Below are 20,877 nucleotides of genomic sequence, written 5' to 3'. Positions count from 1 at the left end.
CTGCCCATCAACTGGGTGGAAGCCACTGTCATAGCGAAGGACTGGGGAACCACCGACAGCAACTGGGAAATCCTGCAGGTACCTTCCCCTACAGGCAGTGCAGTTACTGACTGTCTGTGAGAGGTCCCCATTTTTATACTGCAGAATAAGCAAGACACCAAAACTTCTACTGCAGTAACATCTGGCTTCATTCTCCTACTGGGATGCTCCCAAGGCCTGGGAGGGCTCGAAGAAAAACCAAGAGATTTGTCTGTGATCCCACTCCTCCTAAACAAGGCCCGATGCAGCCTTGTCTAGTTCCTAAGTATGGAAAGGTAAATCTATTTTTTATCCATGGAGTGGCTATACATAGCACTAGTTTTGAAGGTCCATCAAGTTGCCAATTTTGGCAAAAGGACTGTTGTTCAGGCCTTAGTCAGGGCCTGTTGACCAGGACTTAGTACTTAAATGCCTCATCCCTCAAAGTGTTCAAGGACAGCTTCTAAGCCAAGATAGGTAAACTGTGGACAGCCGGGTCTAGCGCAAGCCATCCCTCCACAAGCAAGGCAAGGGGGTCAGAGCTAGATGATCACCAAGGTCCCTTCCAGCCCAAACCATTCTATGGCTCCTCAATTAGATGTTGCCCCTCCCCCAGTGGGCCCTATGCAACAGAACCCCGCAGTGCTCAGAACATGGAACCCACCCCTCTGTGACATCAGCCCCAGGACCAAGGGTGCCACGGGCAGCGCAGCTGCTGCAGGCAGTGCGGCTGTGACTGTGCTGCTGCACGGAGCTCTCAGTGCTTGCAGCTGACTCGTGCCTCTGGCAGCCATGAATGGCCTCGGCCTCCTCATCCTGCTGACCGTGGCTGGAATGGTGCACGGGACATGGGACAATTGCGGGTAAGTGGGCCCAGGCCTAGGGAAGGAGCCATGGCAACACTTGCGGCCTGCCCTGGAGGGGATCCGCCTGTCCCCCATGGCCAGGCCACAGCTTCCCACCCACCATGGGAAGCCTCAGTTCCTTGCCAGCAGCCAGGTGCTGGCACGGACAGACACACACCCCATGGGCTTCCCTGGCCTGCTGTGTATGCAAACCCTTGTGGGGAGGGCAGAGGGCTGAGCTTCAGCCTGAGCCACAGCAGGCCATGAAGCAGCATGGAAATGATTTTGTGCTTGCAGAGGGACCTGTGGACTCCGAGGCGTGGTGTCTGACTATGGCCTCATGATGTACTACTACGGCGACGTGGCTTATGACTCCAGCATGACACGCATCGTGGGTGGTGGCGGTGCCCTGCCAGGGGCCTGGCCCTGGGTCGTCAGCATCCAGCACCCATGGGTACCAGACCCAGGGCATTGGTGTGGAGGGTCCCTCATCAGAACACAGTGGGTCCTCACAGCAGCCCATTGCTTCGACAAGTTTGAGTAAGGAGAAACAGGGAATGGGGACATCTCCACAACACCAGCAGGTGCCCTGCCAACAGCACTACCTGCTACTCTCATCCCCTTTCCTCTCAGGCAGCCAGGCTGCCACAGTGCTCAGGAGAAGCCTGGGCTCATGCCAAGGCTTTCTAGCAGCCTCCAGCTTGACATTCCCCCAGCCTAAGATGTGCAAGGGCACTCACACCTGCCAGAGCACTGCTCCCTCTCTTCCTTTCCACGCTGAGGTCTAGCAACTGCTGGGCTGCTATGACTCCCTCTCATCTCTCTCTCCACCTCCTTTCCAGTAATATCAGCCTGCTATCTGTGGTGATTGGGGCCACCCAGTTGTCTCAGCCGGGCCATGGGGCACAAATGCGCAGTGTCAAGCAGTTGCTGATACACCAATACTACAACCCTGATGACATGAGCTACGACATTGCCCTGCTGGAATTGGACCATCCTGTCCAGTGCAGCCCCTACATCCAGCTGACCTGTGTGCCTGACGCCACACTGAGAGCGTCGGAGCTGCAAAACTGCTGGGTGGCTGGCTGGGGTGCCACTACTGCAAGATGTGAGTACCAAGAGCAACTCCTGGGCAGCTCAGCCCACTGAGGAGAGGGTTTGGGCTTCCCCACAGCAGAGACCAAAGCCAGGCTGCAGAACATATGCCTCTGAGAGACAGACCTGGCTTGCTGCCCAGAGACAGGAAGCAGGGTCACAGCACTCCAGTGCCTTTGCAGAGGCAAAGACAAACCCTAGGGAAGAGAATGCCCTTCTCAAGTCAGGAGAGGAGAATGGGCAATGTGGTGCTCAGGGTTTATTCCTTTCTCTGCTCACAGCTCAAGATTCAGCTGATCACCTCCAGGAGGCCAAGGTCCAGCTCATCGATCTGCAGCTCTGCAACAGCAGTGACTGGTATGCAGGGGAAATCCACACCCACAACTTGTGTGCTGGTTACCCACAGGGAGGCATCGACACCTGCCAGGTAGGAACGTGCTACGAGCCACTCAGCCCCCAGCAGCACCAGCAGCCAGGGAAGCACCACCCCAACATAGCCCAGGGCCTGCTTTGCCCGGCCACTGAGTCACCCTCCCAGCCCCAGCTCCCCCTGACTGCTGTGGGGGCTTCCCACACACTCCCCATCCACACCTGCCTGCCCAGGCCTCCCCTTATGCCAGAAAGCCCAGAAAGCCCAGCTAGTGCTCTTGGCAGTGAAGATGTCCAGGTGCCAAAGTTCCATCTTCTGCACATCCAGGAGCCTTGTGCAGATAGGATAGAGAGAGCTCTACCCTATAGGACCCCTTGCCATTCACAGCCAAGCTTCTGGAGTCTCCAGCCTCTGAGCAGAGCTTTTCTCTGCCCAGAATACAGCTTTGGCAGGGGCTGTGAGAGAGAAGGAGACAGCCCCAGTGCTGGCAGGTGCCACCAACACCACCTTAATCCTCTCTGCTCTGCTGCAGGGTGACAGCGGTGGTCCTCTCATGTGCCAGGACAACAATGCTGACTACTGGTGGGTTGTCGGAATCACCAGCTGGGGGAAAGGCTGTGCCAGAGCAAGGCAGCCTGGAGTCTACATCTCCACTCAGTACTTCTATGACTGGATCCTGGTCCACACAGGCGCAAACACACTTGGAAGGGGTTCTCCATCATCACAAACCTGGAATCATTTATTGACAGTTCCCCCACCACCAACTCTGCAACCATGGCCAATACATCCCCTTCCCACTCTTAAGCCATGGCCGACACGACCCATTCCCACTGTTAAGCCATGGCCAACACTACTTCCCACTCCTAATCCATGGTCAACACAACCCCCCACTCCTAAACCATGGCCAACACCCCTTCCCACTCATAAGCCATGGCCCACACAACCCCCCACTCCTAAGCCATGGCCAACAGCCCTTCCCACTCATAAGCCATGGCCAACACAACCCCCCACTCTTAAGCCATGGCCAACAGCCCTTCCCACTCATAAGCCATGGCCAACACAACTACCCCCCACTCCTAAGCCATGGCCAACACCCCTTCCCACTCATAAGCCGTGGCCAACACAACCCCCCACTCATATGCCATTGCCAACACCCCTTCCCACTCATAAGCCATGGCCAACACCACTTCCCACTTCTAAGCCATGGCCAACAGCCCTTCCCACTCATAAGCCATGGCCAACACAACCCCCCACTCATAAGCCATTGCCAACACCAATCCCCTCTCAAAAGCCTTTGCCAACAGCACCCCCCACTCCACTGGGTGAGGATAGCTCCTGCCCATTTCCACTCAACAAGCTGGTAGACTTCTTTACTAAGGTGAAGAAGCTCCTTCATGAGGTCCTTGGAGAAAACACAGCTTGAGCATCAGAACAGGCAGGATCCAGGACACACTGCAGTGCACCACAACCATTTCCTGCTGGGGCAATGCCTGCTGATCCAAAGGCAGCCTCAGGGTCAAAACCCTGCTCTGTCCTGACCACACTCCTCTCCTGTGTGCAGGCAAACACTGGAGTTGAATAAGTTGATGAAATAAAATTACCTATGCTCAAAGTGAATCAGCTTTTCAATGCAATTCCAACTCCTGGGCAAGACCCATTGGACACAAAGGGACAGAATGGCTCCAAAGAGCTCTAAAGTGCCTGGTCAGAGAGTAAAATGCTCTGAGCCACCATGGACTGGAGGAACCTAGCACATCAAGCCTAGGAAGAAGATAGGAAAATATTTTTGTTAAGGCTCCAGTATTGGTTGAAACCCCTAGGAGATATTACCGCCTCACTGTACTCAAGATAAATTCCTCCAATAGTAACCATTTGTGAGAAGTGTCTGATTTTTACAACACTGACACTTCTCCCTTACGTCATTTCCCCCTCTCCTCAGTGGCAAAATAGGCATTGTGCTTTGCAGTACAGATACCAATGCTATTACTTGTATTTTTTCATTTTTCTCGTCCAATTTTCACATCTCACCAGTGTACAAAATGTGCTTTATTCTCTTAAAATTCTAATAGAAGAGGAAAAATTAGGGGAAGGAGTTCAAAATCCACACACAGAGCACACCTTGAGCTGTGACATTCATAAGAACAAGCAAACCTAAATTTCCATACCTTGTGGTCGTTTGGGGCTGAGAAAAGCTGAAGGTTGCCATATCCAAGCTGGTTACAGCCAGCCTTATATCTACTCTAAATCTATGGTTTCCATTTAAAACTATTCCCCCTGACCCTGTACACAGCCTACTAAGCTGAAACCAAGTAAACCAATACTGTTACAACCTTAATCAATAGCCTGCTGAAACACACTTGCATTCAGTGGAAGTTACCATTTGCATTATGCTTAGCACCAAAACAAAACGACACAAGAGGAAAAGGAAAAAAAATTATTATGCCATGTATTATTCATGCCATGCCACAAATTTCACCTGCCCTCCATCTCAAGAAGTAGCACAATCCAAAATACTTTCCTGCCCCCATGCATTTAAAGCCCATGCCCACTCCCCACACTGCTTCATTCCCCAGTAAACATTTCCAGCCTCCCCATCCAAATCACTGACAGCTCACACAAGCGTAATTCAATCTATGCTAATTTTCCAATTAATCCAGTATTCTTCTCTCCAACATTCTAACCCCAGATGATATGAAAAGCAGGCACCCATTTGTACACTGAGATGGTAAAACAGCTGAATGCTTAATGACCTAAGTAGCTCAATTCACTGATGATTATTAAATCCTAAAAAGGTTTCCAAAGTGAAAGGTTTCCAAAGTGAACTGCAGGGAGTTTCCCACCACACAAGCTAAATGTGAGACCATGAGCTTTATTTTAGAATTAGTGGAAAAACTTGCTAATGTTTAATTTTCTTCAAGGGAAATCAATGGTTTCAACAGACTCTAAAAATGCTTTGTTAAAAAATCTTGTTAGTCTTGCCTTACTCAGCTAACACTTAGCCCAAATTGAGTCTGTTCCCTGGAGCTCTTCCAGCTACCCACATGGCTGCTCTGCCAAACTGCCCTGTCTTGAGCCTGATATTTTCAAATCTGGTCCTTCCAATACTCCGATCATCTGAGTGCAATGAAACCTTCAAAGACTGGATTTTCACCTGTGCTCAGAAATAAATTGCAGCTTTTCATCCTCAAACCTGCAAAGCAACATTCTTGCTCAATGAGAATATTTACCAGGAACTCATATATATAAAAAAATGTGGAACTAAGCTGATTTTTGTACTTGGAACTAAAACTTCACCAGTGCTTCAAAAATCCCCACAGAAGCTCCACTTTATGGCAACCTTGAGGGCATTTGATGAGAACATTGTTGACATTTTAGAAAGCAGGGCAGAGTTTTGTGATTGCCAATTACAAGGTTACATTGCACCCCTAGTTCTGCCAGGGTATAACATATAATTAAAAAAAATTAAAAACAGTAACCCAACAAAAATCTCAACCATGGGGAATCCCTGTGGTGATGTATTTTGAGGTGGTCTGTGAGTTCTTTGGGTCATTGGAGTCAACTGCCAGCCTAAGACTACATTTGAGGCATATAACAGCACTCCCCTGAAATCCATGGTCTGTCGGGTCTGATTGTTTACACCATCCACATAATTGCATAAATTGCTTTCACTTCCTGTTCACTAGATACAACTCAAAACAATCAAAGAACAGAGTTTGGGCATCATTAGCCCATATAACCTATTCCTTAGCACCAACATGCAATTACCTTAATTAACATATTACTGCTGATTACTTAGGGCTTATATCATATAAGGTTAATGAATTCTCTAATGGTTTGTGTTTGGAAGGGTCTTTCAAGATCATCCTCTTCCAACCCCTGACATGGGCACGGGCACATTCACTAGACTAGGTTGTTCAGAGCCCCATCCAACTCAGTCTTCAACACTTCCAAGGATGAGGCATCCATTCTCATTCACATCCATTCTCTTGAAAAGCTGTTCCGGTGCCTCACCACTCTCATATTAAAGAATTTTTTCCTAATATCTAATCCAAAACTACTCTATTTTAGTTTGCAGCCATTCCCCTTTATCCTGTCACTATATTCTCTTGTGAATGAACTCTCTCTATCCTTCCCTTCAGGTACTGGAAGGCTACTGAAGTTTGCAAAAATAGATTGCATGGAAGCCAATTTTAGAAGTCTTCAGATAAGCAGGCAATGCACTGTAAACTTCGCTGGTTTTCATTTTACCTGTTCAAGACAGGACATTAGACTTTATTTTCCCTGAATTTGAGTCCCAAACACAAAATCAATTTGTGCCAATGCATTCTGTAAGAACCCGATCCAGCTCCTTCTAGTAAAAGTCACTACTAAGCTTGCACATTTATTAACAGAACAAAAATATGCAGCAAAACAATAAAGTCTCCCCATATGACAGAGGAACCTCTACAAAACCAACAATATGTTCTACCTGCAAGCTATGTTCTACCTGAAAGAATCACTGCAAGATGTCCCTGGCCAGAGATGGAGGGAAGACGTCACCTGCTATTCTGCCAGACTATAAGACACTGCTGCCCAAACTCACACTGTTTTGCTCTCTGTGGCATGTAATGTCCTCTACAGGACTTCTATGAGAATTCAGCATAATGTCTGCAAAAATTATTCCCATGAAGTACAGTCATGAAAATCCTTTTGTTTCCCTTGTACCTTGGAAAAACCTACAGGCTAGGAGAGGAAAAAATCACAACTCTCAAAAAAGCATCCTCTCTACAAAGATGAGTGGAGAACTCCAACATCATCTCTCACTGGAACTGCACTCTTACCAGTGTGTTGAAGTCAGAACTTCATGGAATACTTTTGTAGCTCTTTAAAAACCAAGTATTTTTCCAAAAACACTTTTCTCTAATACAATAGCAGTTTAAATAAGTGATCCAAACATTTATGCTGTGATTAATACCCACAAAGAGTTGATTCCATACATTTCAGTGAGTCCATAATCACAAACATGCCAAACTCCTTTAGCTCAGACATGATTTTAACCCAAACTAATACTAACCCTGCCTATGACATCCAGGGGAAGTTACAGCTGATGTCAGAGCTTCCAGCATCTCTATTCTGAAGCATTTAATATTCAATGCCTAAGAGTGGAATTCTTCATGCTACCCACAAGGGTAGAACTGTTCCACTCTTACTTAAAATCTCTCTCTTTGAGGTTGCTTTATAATTTCAGGAAACTCAAGGCTTTGTAATGATATCAAGTCACCACACAGCCTCTGGCTGATGACAAGGTACTCTTTTTATTTTCTGCCCTCCTCTCTTTTACTTTTTCTATCTCTTTGCCCCCCAAGTACACATTAATTTTCATTGACAATTTATGTTTTGTGAATATAAAAGAGCATTTCTATTATGTTAGCCCCCAAAAGAGACAGACTCCAGTGAGAGAGCACAAGAACATATCTGGAGAACAGAAGCATTTTTGGATTATACTTGAAGATTTCAATATAGTTCCAAGAACAGATCTCTTCTACCAAAGCTTCATGGAGCAGCAGCATGGACAAGAATGATTCATGAGTGGCACAACTTATCAGCACACACCTTCTGTGTAGCCACACACAGGGGAATGAAATTGCCGCTGGCTGCCTGACAAGTGCACAAACACCTTCTCACATCTCAAATCTGAAAGCAGAGATGTTTGAAAATGAAAACATTTTAAATTCTGACTTGAAAAGAGCTGTTAGTGATGTGGCTCAGACAAGAACAGCTCGAGAGGTCTGCCCTTGGCCAGGCACCCAGCTGGGTAAAGGCAAGAATTTGCACCATGTCAGGAAAAGGGTGGGTTTTTTATGGCTCACCTGGTGGAGCAGGCTCCACTGTTTGCTTAGGACACCCCAGCAAGTGGGAGGCACAGAGCAGGTGTGGGATGGAGGACCTGGGAAGGGAAATACTTGAGTTAGACATTGGAGGTGTTGAAGGGAGATAAAGGACAAATCCAAAAGGAACCAGATTTTGGTATCATAACTCCCGTCTACAGACACGCCTTCTTCCAGTGAGCCAAGCAAGGGTCTGCAACAGGAGCTGTGGTCCAGCAGTGGCATTAGGGTCACCCTGGATATTTATCCAAAAGCTGTCAGATTTTTCCTTACACAAGGGAGCACCTGGTGCAACACAAAGTTACACTCTTGATCCTTCAGGAAAGCGTGGAGTGATAAAACCAGGTTATACAGGGAGGAGCTCGCTGCTGCCACAAAGGCTTTTCACAGTAACAGCAGCAAGAAAATGTTCACTACAAATTATTTTTTCAAGGCAGCTACAGTTAAGAGACGCCTGGGACCTCCATCAGACATTGTCCAGGAATGTCACACATTCCAAACTCAGGCAGAACAGACCCCTGTGTCAGGGGGCCAGCAAGGTCCATGTTTGATGCCCTGCTCTTAAGAGGCGCTGTGAGTAATGACAGTAACAAGAAGCACACAATGGACCAGAAGAAGGTGGTACGTGCAATTGGAGCACAAATCCTGGCTTTTTTTTCTGGTAGAAAATTCTTTGAATCTCTTGGAAATATTTTTGAAATCTCTCAAAAAATTGAAAAGTTGTTTCCATAAAAAGATTGAATGCTTTCATCTTAAGGAAGAAATCGCAAGGGTTTTTTTCCCCTGATCATTCAGAAAGTACTTTATAAATAGTTTGTTCTTTTTCTCTCCCAAGGAGATCATAATACATAAAAAACCAATCTCATTATTTCAATAAAAAAATCTAAATAAAACTGTTTTAAAGTGTTTTGCAGAAATCACTGAATGAGCATTCTGCAATGTTTACCACGTCTCATAACAACTACCTTAAAATCTTATTTCAGTGGTAATTTTAGCTTAGGAAAATACAGCCGCCTATTTCATTGTTTGGGGTTTTTTTCCCCCCTAACGTTGGGCAACTATTTCATTTGTTCCCTTCTTAGCCTTCCCGCACTGCCAAGCAGGATCACCAGTTAATTTTCCAAGTCCCCACTAGAGGGATCATTTCCATAGGGCTCAGAAACACGGAAGGCAAACCTCCTCATCAGCATCCACATCCCTGTCAGTCAAACCACGACACTGGAGCCCCCATGTGCCTTTGTGCTGTTGAGGGGTAGTTATGGTTTGTAAATAGCTCAGTTACCTGATGCGTATTTATTGCCTGGTTTATGAGAGGAAATTATTCGACTGAGTCCTTCAAGATATTTTACATCTGCAATTAAAATTAACCTCAGAATAAAAGACTGAAAGAAGCTGGCATTGGAACACAGTTAAATGAGGTGGGATAAAAATAGGTATCTACAGTCCATCAAAATAAATGGCTTGAGTGAAAACTCACTGAACAAGCAGTAGCTCTTCACCTTGTAAAATTTCCAGTCTCCTTCAAGAGGTGTGAAATGCAAAAATTAGTCTCATAGTCCAACAGTGGAATAAAGCTTTTGCTGTCTGGAGATTAAAGTGGCCTTAAGGATCTCATCCAGCTCTGGGTTCAGGGAGCCCTGTGGCCTTGGACTTCACAGCCCTGCTCGTACAAACCTCAGTGCCAGCCATAGGCACGAAATCATGGCAAGTCTCCTCTTGTTGCAGGGGTTTATTAAATTGCCCACCTAATAAACCCATGGGTGATTTCAGCTTTCATTTGGGAGAAAAGATGTTTCTAATGCTCCTAGTGGGGCACAAAACCAACCGAAAAAGCTAAAGTAATCACATCACTGAATTATAGAGTTGTTCAGCTTGGAAAAGACCTTTAAGATCATTGAGTTCAGCTGTAAACCTAACACTGCCAGGTCCACCACTGAATCTTACCCTTAAGTGCCACATCGACATATCCTGGAGGTTAAGGGATCCTTTCCCCTTTACTGTGATTATCCAGCCTTGCAGTGCTCACTACATACCCCAGCATGCAGTAACTCAAGCTCCTAGCAAAGCATGTGTAGTCTCAAAATAACAACTTTAAAAAATGAGATTAATGAAAGTGATATAAGAACAAAAAGAAATTGAAGGCAGATGAAAACTCAATTCGAGAATAATTTTCTCTGCAAGGTGTGAAATACCAGGCACTCTAAACATCTACTAGCAACTTTGCTATTGTTACTGATTTTTCAGGAGCTGTGCTCAGAACCTTTGGTGAAAAGCAACTCTAAAATGAGGCAAAAAGACCAGTTGTAAGAACTGGTATTGACTCTGGAGCAAATGATTTCTTGTTTGTCCATACAGGGAGAGGTTGATCTCATTCAGGGCAATGAGAAATGACACAAACAGGAGGCAGGAATGGGTCAAATGGATGTTGACAGTGCCCCAGAGGTGATCTCTGGCCTAGGCAGACAAAATGAGCCTGTGGACTCCAGAGATTGGTGCCTTTGCTCAAGGTGAGAACCGAAAGGGCCTTGTTTGCAAAAAACTGTTTGTGTCAAGGGTGTACAACCATTAATAGCATCCAGACATTACGGGAGTTCCGGGTATACAATCCGCCTTTACATACACAGAGCAAATTCTTAAAGGGCTGTTAAGCACCTCATAAGTGAACTCAAATCATGCGGTGAACCCAACAGCCAGCAGGAAAGGCTGATAGCAGAGCAGCAAACTCAGCACCCCCAGATTGTTCCAACAACTGGCACAAATGGGCTCCAGGATCTGCGTCATGGGTCTGAATGGAATTGCTGTGTAGGCAGAGAGTTTGTCATGACATCTTGCTGTTTGGTAGAAAGGTGTCTCATTCTTCCTCTGTTTTACTGGTCTTTTTCAGCAAAAAACTTTTTTTTTCTTTTTTTTCTTTTTTTTTTTTTTTTTTTAAGAAAGGCTCTGCAGCATTGACTTCCAGTTGCAAATCCCTTCACCACATCTTCTGGCTACAGCAAAATAATTTTCCATCTTTTCTCAGCTTTTATCTCAAGTAAGGAATGTTTGCTGCAAGGGAAACCACTTCCACTTCAGATTGGCCCTGATACTGTGCTAGATAAATTTAACAGAGAGGTGGTCAAAAGAGCCTCCGGGGATGACTCAGAAGCACTGGTTTGTCCTGCAAACAGAAGATGCATGTAACTTGTGTCCGGGACATTCCACTCCTTGCAGGGAAAAGGGGTCATATTTTATGACTGGTCAGCGACACCTCAATAACATATAAAGAAAATCAGATATGTCCATTGCAGAGGAGAAAGTGCAATGGAAAATTCTTGTGTATTACAGTTATGAGAGTTATTGGGTTCAAACTGTTAATTATCCTGTGTAAACTTCCCTAGTTTCCATGTCACTTCCTCTTATTAAAAATGCCTCAAATGTTATAATGTAAACACCTGTGTCAGAGGCATTGCTACCTTTATGCCTGCATGCAACAATGATAACTAATCTGCTATTTTCTAGAGCAGAAAATAAACTATGACTGTCATGCATATCAGGGAAGAAATGGCAAAAAATTAATTTCAACACACTGCAAGAAAATATATTTGAAGTAACCATAATTAAATGAACTGGACAGTGGTGGGGGGGGGGGGGATCCAGTTTATTTTCTAACTTATAACTGTGTTTGGCTTTTGGAACAGCCAAATTTTCTCCCAGCTCAGAGGTAGGCAGCCCAAAAGCAGAGGAATGTTCAGGAAAAGAACTTCAGAAAGTTTTTTGGGGAAAGGTTTCAGATGAAAGAAAATGAAATAGGCTTTAGCTAATATTTCTTATACCTCTTCCTTAAAAAATTTCCAGACTTTGAAATACTTTTTTTCTACTCTATCCTGCTTTCTAATACTTACACCTTTACTTTAGAGAGAGACAGGCACTGGTCTCTTCTCTGTGGTGACCAGCTTGGACTGGCTTGGTTTGGATATCAAAAAAAGGTTCTTTACCCAAAGGGTGTTTGGGAACTGGAACAGGCTGCCTGGGAAAGCGGTTACAACACCAAGCCTGACAGAACTCAAGAATTGTTTGGATACTAGCAGGGGCCTTTTTTGTGCAGGGCCAGAATTTGGAAGATACCTGTGGGTCCTTCTCACACAAGATGTTCTGTGGTTCCATGACTTGGAATATTTTACCATTTTTACTGGGTAAAAGCTCTAACTTTCTCTGGAAGCTTGTTTTTCCAGTCTTCCCTGCACATTGATCTTAACTCCATCATCACTATGTCCCATTAATCTGCTGATAAATAGTGATCTTAAAATGCAGCAATCAAATATAAAATAGCCTTGCTAGGACTATTTGCATCTCCCAGATTTTAATCACATCATGCAGAAATGTATCTTGAAAATGCTTTAACTCCACACTCACCAGAGTTTAGTGGTAAATGGGCAGATATCTGAAAAAACCCTTTTCTCTTCAGCAAGGAAGAAATGCGCTCTTTCAGGCAATCCTCTTTGAGACAGAGATCTAATTTAAGAAAGACCACCTTAAATTATCAGTTTATTATGATTTTCAGAACCTGAAATTTGTTGTGTTCATTTCAGGTACTTGAAGCACTAGTTTTCTTCTAACAAGTACTATTTTAACACCACCTGTTTTCAGCATTGCCCACTAATAACCAGAATGTTTTATAAAATACATTTTCAAGTAATCTTGTGGGCTTGTGCTTGCTAGGTACTGTTTATAATGCTGCAAATAAACACCTAAAGGACAGTTTTTCTACAGCAGAAATGTCACCAACTAGATTTAAAAATCATATTTTGGAGGAAAGAGAAGTGAAGATCAGTACTGTTCAGAGATCTTCCCTGACAAATTTCTTTAAGCCTTGCTTCATACTTCACCCGAAGGATGGCCCTCACTGGTTTATTCTTTATAATTTTCTTGTCTGAGGAATACTATGACACAATGTACCAGTCAGCCTAAGACAACCAGCACCAGTCTCCGCCCCTATGCTCTTTCATCTGCTTTTATCTAAAAACATCTTGAAATATTTGGGTTTATTATTTTGGGATTGTTTTTACTGAGCACACATAGATGTTGTTTTGGGAGAGGGTCTTAGCACACATTAACCTGAACAAATTGAACAAATGCATCCCCTGCAATATTGACTTAAACAAAAGGATGAGTCAGAAGTCCAGCAAGAGGTTACTCCCACATCCAAAAAATCCATCAAACTACCTCCCAGTCCCTGAGAAAGCAATGTGTGACTCCCTATAGGGACCTAAATGAACTTGGATTGTCAACAAGCTGAATTGAACAGCTGTTAGCAAAGACCTGTGTAGCTGAAGTACTGCAGATGGCAATGTGACACAAGTGACAGTTTAACCTGCAGCACCTCAAAAAGGAGATGAAAATTAAGAGCAAGCAGGAAATACTCTGAGGCCATGCCCACCTTGGCAGAGGCACAGCAGCTAGCACAGTTCCAGGTACCTCACAACCTGTTCCACGCTGCAGCTCCTCCTGGCAGCCCTGGAGGAACAGCAGTGGTACCAACAGTGCAGCATTGCCAGTCTCACTCTGTGTGCAGTTTGTGTAGAAGAGTAGAGAACCAAGGAGTGACAATGAGGAAAGAAAATGCTGCTTTTAAACAAGTGCAGGATGCTTTTGTTTGCAAAACACTGGTAGTTTAAAAATTGTGGATTTTCTGAAGCAACTCTCATAGAGTGATTTTCTGTAAAGCAGCTTTCTTCAGCTTGGGAAGGCATGAATCAGTGGCAAAATGGAGCTTCACTGGCAGCATGATTCATTTCACCTTTGACCACCACTTTCTGTCTTTTCTATAAATCATTATTACAAATTATTACTGACTCAAGAACGAACCCTTTGTTGATACCAAAATTCCACGTGTCATCAAAAGCTTTAACTTTGACCATGATCCAGTGCCTAGTAAGCTCACTAGGATTTTAAATCTATTGCACTTCAGACTAAACTTGTTACTGAGAATTCAAGATACCATGGCACAGACCCTACCTTGATTTATTCCAGCATGAACCAGGATAAATTCCATTTGCAACATCAATATGAAGCCAGAGCAAGTGAAAGATTTAAACCAGTACAGTATTCATCAGGCTTGCATCTCTGGCTTATGTCAAGGCATAAAAAGCAACACTTAGAGCCAGGATCTTACATAATGGTTCTGGAGATTATGTTGATCTACAAGTGTAAAGGTGAAGTCTGACTTCCTACCATTTCATATGAATTCCCCTATGATTTCTCTGTTTTACTAACATCTCACCTCCCTCTGGGGGACTTTGGGCATAGGTGGGGGAAAGGGACAAGAGATAGCAGTCACTCTCCATTCCTCAGAAATAAATCCAAAGTCTAAGCAGGTCACTTTTAATGTCTCTCAAGCAAGCACTGAAGCAGACCCTGCTTAGTTACATCTGGCCCAGACAGATGCATGCACAGCCAAAGACTGCACTAAGATAACAGTCATTTGTTCATTTGGATTTTTCCTGTTGAACAAAAATTCAAGTGTGATTCAGTTTATATTAAGTTACCTTATTCCATTCTGAGATGCAAGTGTCAGACTGCAGCTGTAGGAGAGGGCAGCTCATCAGGGTCATGCTTTTTAAGGACCACGTAAGACATGCCAGGGAACTACCATGTAAATGTATAGTCCTCTCACTACTGAACACTTTCTGATCCCTGGGCAATGTAACAGAGGAGGTGCATGCTTTCAAAGCTGGCTAAGTAGCTAATTACTTGCTCACTAAGAAACCCACATAGTTTAAAATAAATACCTAAGTTGTTCAGTGTACAGCTCACAGAAAGGAGATATCTGGCTGCACAGTGTGATAAGCAGATAAGAAACAAAGGGTGTACTTCAGACAGATAATAACATTCCTGATAGTACAGACCCCTGCTCCCATGCAACTCCAGTTCAGCACAATTTCCATAAAAGTAAAGGTCATTATTTTTCATGCAGGATTTTATGAAATATTTCTTGGAAAGCATCAATTGAATTATATTGCCAGCCTAAGACAAACAAAAGGATATTGGCCCTTGACTGCCACAGGCCTGTGACCAAAGACCAAATAACTTCCTTTCTGAATCCACAGGTGAAGCAAAAAGTTTGAAATGGGCACCAAGACTGGAAGCCAGTCTGAACATTCCTTTCAAAGCTGTAGACTCATTAACTTCTTAGCCTCTTTATTAAATCTAAGCTATTTATAGAACCACTGAAATTAATGAGTCTGCTGATTAAAATAGATCTACATGCATAAATCCCAATGTACTAACTCATAACTGGACTCAGCATCACTAAATCTGAAGTCAAGACAAAGCAACCAAGATACAACAGTAACACACGCTCCTGACATCCCTTTCATCATAGCTAGCTTGGCCAACCACATCAAACACCATTAAAAAGCAAGACTCACATCAAAAATTCTCAAATCAACTAGAAGTTGGAGAATTTGGTCTGCATTATAAACGCTTCAGGCTCAGAACCACCATTCCATTTTATGTGACTAGCACATCTGGCAAAATAGGGATCTGACATTCATTCTCAGGTGCTCTTCTAATAAAGAAACAATTAATAATATTTAGAGCAATAAATTTCAATGTATTTCTATATAGATCAACATTTCTAAGCATTTACCCCGTAGTGTGTGATCAAACAAGACTTCAGAGGGCCTCTTTACAATGCCCAGCTAGGCAAACAAAATTCAGCCTTATTAACATGGTCTTATCACTGAAAGCCCAAAGGAGAGGGGGGATCAAAAAGAAAATTATCCAGAGGACAGAGCCATTCGTTCAGCCAGGAAAAACAAACAGCTGTGATGGGTGCCACAGTGGAAGTTCATGAGGTTCAGTCCCACAGTGCCCATGATCTCAGTGAAGAGATCTTCCAGCGAAGGTGGAATGATCAGTCCTTCAAATGAGCTAAATTCATTTTTAAATAACCACCAGTCTTTCATGTCAGCTGAACTTAATTTTTAATTAATTAGATTGAAAGGTTAAGTGCCTAGAATCTTTGCTCAAGATCTGCTATATTTCTTTTCTTTAAATGTGTAACAGCAGTCAAATTAGTCAGAATCGTTTAATCATTCATACAAGAAAAGTTGCCTATCTCAAGAGTAGTGCCCTTGTAATCACTCTGTAGATACAGTTGTATTAATCTGGTGTAGGATAACAGGTTCAAAGCTGTAAACCCTGGAAATTTTTTACCATATAAGAGGTTATTATAGGCATTAACCTATAATGTCTGCTTGTTATCATGATAGAGCCAATTCTCCAGGGGTCAAGAGGTTTATGCTAAATCACATAGTGCTGAGTAAAGAGCACGTGTAAACCTCTATTGTCACTGAACCCAAAACACCCTCTTTTCTTCCCCGAACAATAAATAAAGAACGAGAGACAAATGTGAGTGCATTCTTCTGGACCTTGTGCTCACCTCAAGTGCTCTAAAATACTCTCAGTGTCTTAGGAAAAATCATGTCTCAGAAGATGCTCTGGGTTTTTCTGAGCACTCCTGCTGGGGGCAGATGGACCAAAGTGGCAGAGGCAGGAATGGGCTGAGCAAAGGTCAGTCTATTGGCAGACCCACCTGCAGTCTAGCCAGCCTGGTCTCAAATAAGACAAAAAACAGGTTTTAAAAAGAGGTGGTTTGTCAGTGTTGTGGATGAGCAGGACCTCTAGGATGATCTTGAGGTCATCTGTGGTGTTTGCCAAAGGGATAACACTGAGCAGCTGGAGAGAGCTTTGTCTTGGAGTCACTATGTGACCCTGAAGGAAGACTGTGGAAAACATTCAAGTCAAACACTTCCTATACCTCTGATTTTACATGGTTTCCCACAAAAACTTCGAGGGCTTACAAGTATTTCCTCAAGCAGCAGTATTACAGAGTATCTTTGTATTGATGCTCTTCTCCAAATTGCTTGAAACAAGTCACCACAGCCTTTTCTTTTCATGTTAGTGGTAGTGGTGGTAGTAGAGCTAAAAAACAATTCACCTTAGCCACAGTAACCAAAATGAGTTTCCACATCTTCAAACTTGCTAACCTAAGGTCAGCTTTCAGTAAAAAACAAAAAATTGGCCAGCAACGTATATTCAATGTCCACATCTAGATATATAATTGAGCAGCAGTTCTGTAAAGGGCAAGTTAGTTTGCAAGCTCACTGCACTTTCAAGCCCCAGATCTACTCACTTTGAATTACTCCATTTTAGATTTTTTGCAGGACCATGCTAAGGAGGTCTCCAAGCAGAAAAACAGCAAGTGCAAATTGGCCAGCAGCATGCTGGGGAGGGAGAGATTGGCAGCTCTGAACAGATGAGCAAGGAAGAAAGGAGATTAGGGGGGCCCTGGATGACAGGGGGGAGAGCATCTGAGAAGAGCAAGCAGAAGGAAAATAATAAAAGGAATTGGAGGGGCCAAAGTTTGGAGTGCCCAGATAGAGGCAGGGTGGAGCAGGGCCCAGCATGCTTGTGGAGGGGTGATAAGAGCTGGTCAGATTGGGGCTGTTTCCAGCCAAAAATATATATTATAGTAGTTAACTACCCATTGAACAAAGCAGTAGGAGGACTTTTCCAAGGGGACTGGCTCTATTTGTCTATCCATGCCCCCTTCTTTTTTCCCTGTGCACATCTCACTAGGTTTTAAACAACACCTCTGTGCTCCTCTCTACCCAGACTAACCACAGCAGGGAAAATCCTGTGTGAGCTCCAGGACAATGAAAGTGCACTTATTATACCTCTGCCCTTGACACAGCTTTAGTACCTAGCAGAAAGGTGCCTCATGCAGCTGGGATCTACAGGGCAGTATTCAATAATGGTACAGAATATATAGCAAATACACACAAAATCCTGATGCTAGAGTTTCTGCCAGGCAGACACCGAGGGCAACTGTGAAATCCTGACATACTGAATTGGTCCAGTTTCATAATGATAAGCAAGAAGGAGACACCAGAGAGAAGATAACAGGAATACCCAGTAAACTGTATTTTATGGCACTCTGACTAAAGCAAGAACTTGCATTTGCTGAGACACGGTAATAAATATGGCCATATATAGTCAGTATCATATGTGTGTGTGCATGCACACGTGTGTGCATGCAAAAATAAATGCAAGCATATATGTGAATGTGCCCTAAATATGAGACATTTCTCTGCTTTATCAGACCCACTGCTTCTGGCACTTGCTGTGGAAACAACCTCCATCCTACAAGAGGCTCCATACATCTCTTCCTTATGGATCCTTGTCCTGAAGCCACGTTTACCCAGAATGATTTTTGCTTTGTGTGTGTCCCATGCGAAGAAGGCTCCCCTGACCCATGCAGGCATGCGGCTGGACAGAGATGCTGGATTCAAAGAAGGCAACAGGCATGCTGCCGAACTCTTTGGCCAAGTGAACAACTGCTTTGAAAGAGCTCTGTGAGCCAGGCTCCTCCTTGTTCCCCTCAGCCTCCTGTTGCTGCTGCCTCACATGATTATTCTTTGGCCAGGACACAGAGTGCTTGGAGAGACAGTGTTTGTCTTTCAGAAGGAAATTTAAGTGTGAGTTGGGGGTTGCAAGTATAAAATAATTTGTGGAAGCCTTTGACATCTACCAGAAATAATAAATACATACATATATAGGAACCTGCAGGAGTACAGGATGATTGCTTTGCTACTCCATGGTCCCTGGACATCCTCATTGTAGCCAGAAAAATAAATTTTCATCCCCTTAAGGTGACAGCTGAGTCACTGTGTAACCCCTCCTTGCTGTGCTGGCAGCCTGGTTCCCTGCCACATGGAGAAGAGCAGAGGACAGGGACAGATTTTCAGCCAGTGAAATAGCCAGAGCTTCCTTCTAGCCAACATGATTCCACTTGCTTCCATCAGCAGATAGCTTTCTCTTGTATTCCTGCACCAGAAGCCAAATACCTTCCTTCTTGGGCTGGCAAAGAAGCACAAAGACATTGATGCTCAGTCTTCTAAAGGCAGGCTTTGGGAATAGCCTTCATGTCAGCCCAACCACTAACCCAAAAAGATCTGTTTTCTTCTTGGGGTAGCAATACCCTGCCTTACAACCAGGAGGAAGCATAATCCGTTTCATCATTTGTAGAATTTCATAACTCTTAGGAGAATTATACCTTTGGATCTCTGCTTTTTATTTTTTCTTTCTTTTCACACACACAGTGCCAGAACATTAGCATAAAAGTAGTGCCAGTGTTACTTTTAGGGGTAGATGGACTTGCTGTCATTGTGAGTGTAAGGAGCTGGCTGGTTAAGCTCAGATTTCATATTTTATATAATAAAGGGCAGAGGCAAAGAGGAGCTACTGCAAACAAGAGAAAACACAAAACACAAAAAACTGTGTCTGGAGACAATAGGAATCAAGGGAAATGGTAAAAAAGCCTCAAAATATTTTCAAGCAAGTTGCTTGCCTTCAAGCAAAAAGCATCAGAAGCAAGAGGCAGAAAGATGCCTATACCACTGCTCACTTCTAGATGGCCTCAGAAACTATACTGGAAAGCACAGGTGGCACTCAGAGAACAGCATTTGTGGGGACCACTGAGGGAGCTCCCCAGGTTCCCACTCTTCCCCCTCTGAAAGACTCAGCAAATCCTTCCCCATCCCGTTGGTCCCGGGGGATGCAGGACATCCCTTTGCAACAGCACAGGCACAGTGTGGAGCAGATGGTCCATCACACGTCCTCTCCCCCAGGGCTGGCGTGGCTGTGGAGGAGAAGCTTCTTCCTCCTCAGTGAAGGCTGGGTAGCAGCTCCTCTGAGCACTATGGAAAGGCCTCAGGGGCCTTTCTTTCCTTCTCTCATGAGTTATCAAGCTACACCCAGAAAATATAGGGCTCACTGAACAACCACTTACACTCCCAGAAATTACACACCAGAAGTTCATGAGTAGAAGGGTGCTGCCCAGATGGCAATGTCACCAAAATAATTTGGGGGCAATTGTTTGAAGTGTGCACCAACCAGCACAAAAAGCTGCAGGTACTCTGCTGCTGGTAGGTGTTTTGTCACAGCGTAGACCCTGCACACTGCTGGGCACTTAAAGCTCAGCCATAAAAAAACACTTTCTGTGATCAGTTTGGGCAAAGGAAACTTTCTATGCAGAAAGGCCACCATCCCTACTTCATATAGGAATTCTAAAAAGAAATAGTTAACTAAAGAGAATGTTGCTCTGCAAGATGTCATGGCATTCCCTGTGCTGATTTCCCACTGCCTGTTGTACTTCCTGGTTTATAGCCTGGGGGATATGCTCACCCACATCCGATGCTTTTTACAAGAATGATTTTTAAGGTGTTTGTTTAAAAAAGGGTCACTTTCTACCACTTGAATTACACAGTCTTTTACTTGAAAATTTTTCTATACTCTAGGCTGTGGACCTACTGAGTCATGTCAATGACTTGTGTAATGTCATCACTGGGTTATTTCCCTGCACATACCCTGAAGTTCCTTGCCATTGTTTTGTTCCCTCCTCCTCACCATAGGGTGGCCAGCAATGTATGGTTAAACAGACACAGAGCTTTATTAAACAAGGGTGAACATTGAAAAAAAAAAAAAAAAGAGAATGTGCTAGAACTGGAAGGAAGTAAAGCAAAGGGCAGTGCCATATCGAACGTGCCACTTGCCTTGCACCTTTAATTTCCAGAGCCGTGCAAGTAGCTGGGGTGATAGCGTTATCTACTGACTGCACTGCTGATCAGGGCAGCCTCTC

General features: G+C 44.2%; 1 protein-coding gene across 1 annotated transcript; it reads left to right on the top strand.

The window, feature by feature from the left end:
- Positions 1–738: 738 nt before the first annotated feature.
- On the top strand, positions 739–18,596 carry LOC115901573 (acrosin-like). Its single transcript, XM_030944283.1, has 6 exons — positions 739–881; positions 1,161–1,403; positions 1,706–1,971; positions 2,240–2,385; positions 2,861–3,017; positions 18,340–18,596. The coding sequence occupies exons 1-6, from the start codon at positions 811–813 to the stop codon at positions 18,594–18,596; spliced, it is 1,140 nt and encodes a 379-aa protein (XP_030800143.1). The 5' UTR covers positions 739–810.
- The last annotated feature ends 2,281 nt before the right edge of the window (positions 18,597–20,877 follow it).

The sequence above is a fragment of the Camarhynchus parvulus genome, chromosome 3 (genome assembly GCF_901933205.1).
Source record: "Camarhynchus parvulus chromosome 3, STF_HiC, whole genome shotgun sequence".
Lineage (NCBI taxonomy): Eukaryota > Metazoa > Chordata > Aves > Passeriformes > Thraupidae > Camarhynchus > Camarhynchus parvulus.
The sequence above is the reverse complement of the archived record's forward strand: the minus strand, read 5'-3'. Positions and strand labels throughout refer to the sequence as shown.

What these genes read in the sequence shown, in the direction of transcription:
- LOC115901573 (XM_030944283.1), top strand. Translation starts at nt 811, where the DNA reads ATGAATGGCCTCGGCCTCCTCATCCTGCTGACCGTGGCTGGAATGGTG. An exon ending in GGGACATGGGACAATTGCGG is followed by an intron (nt 882 to 1,160) that starts GTAAGTGGGCCC and finishes TTGTGCTTGCAG; the next exon opens with AGGGACCTGTGGACTCCGAG. An exon ending in CATTGCTTCGACAAGTTTGA is followed by an intron (nt 1,404 to 1,705) that starts GTAAGGAGAAAC and finishes CCTCCTTTCCAG; the next exon opens with TAATATCAGCCTGCTATCTG.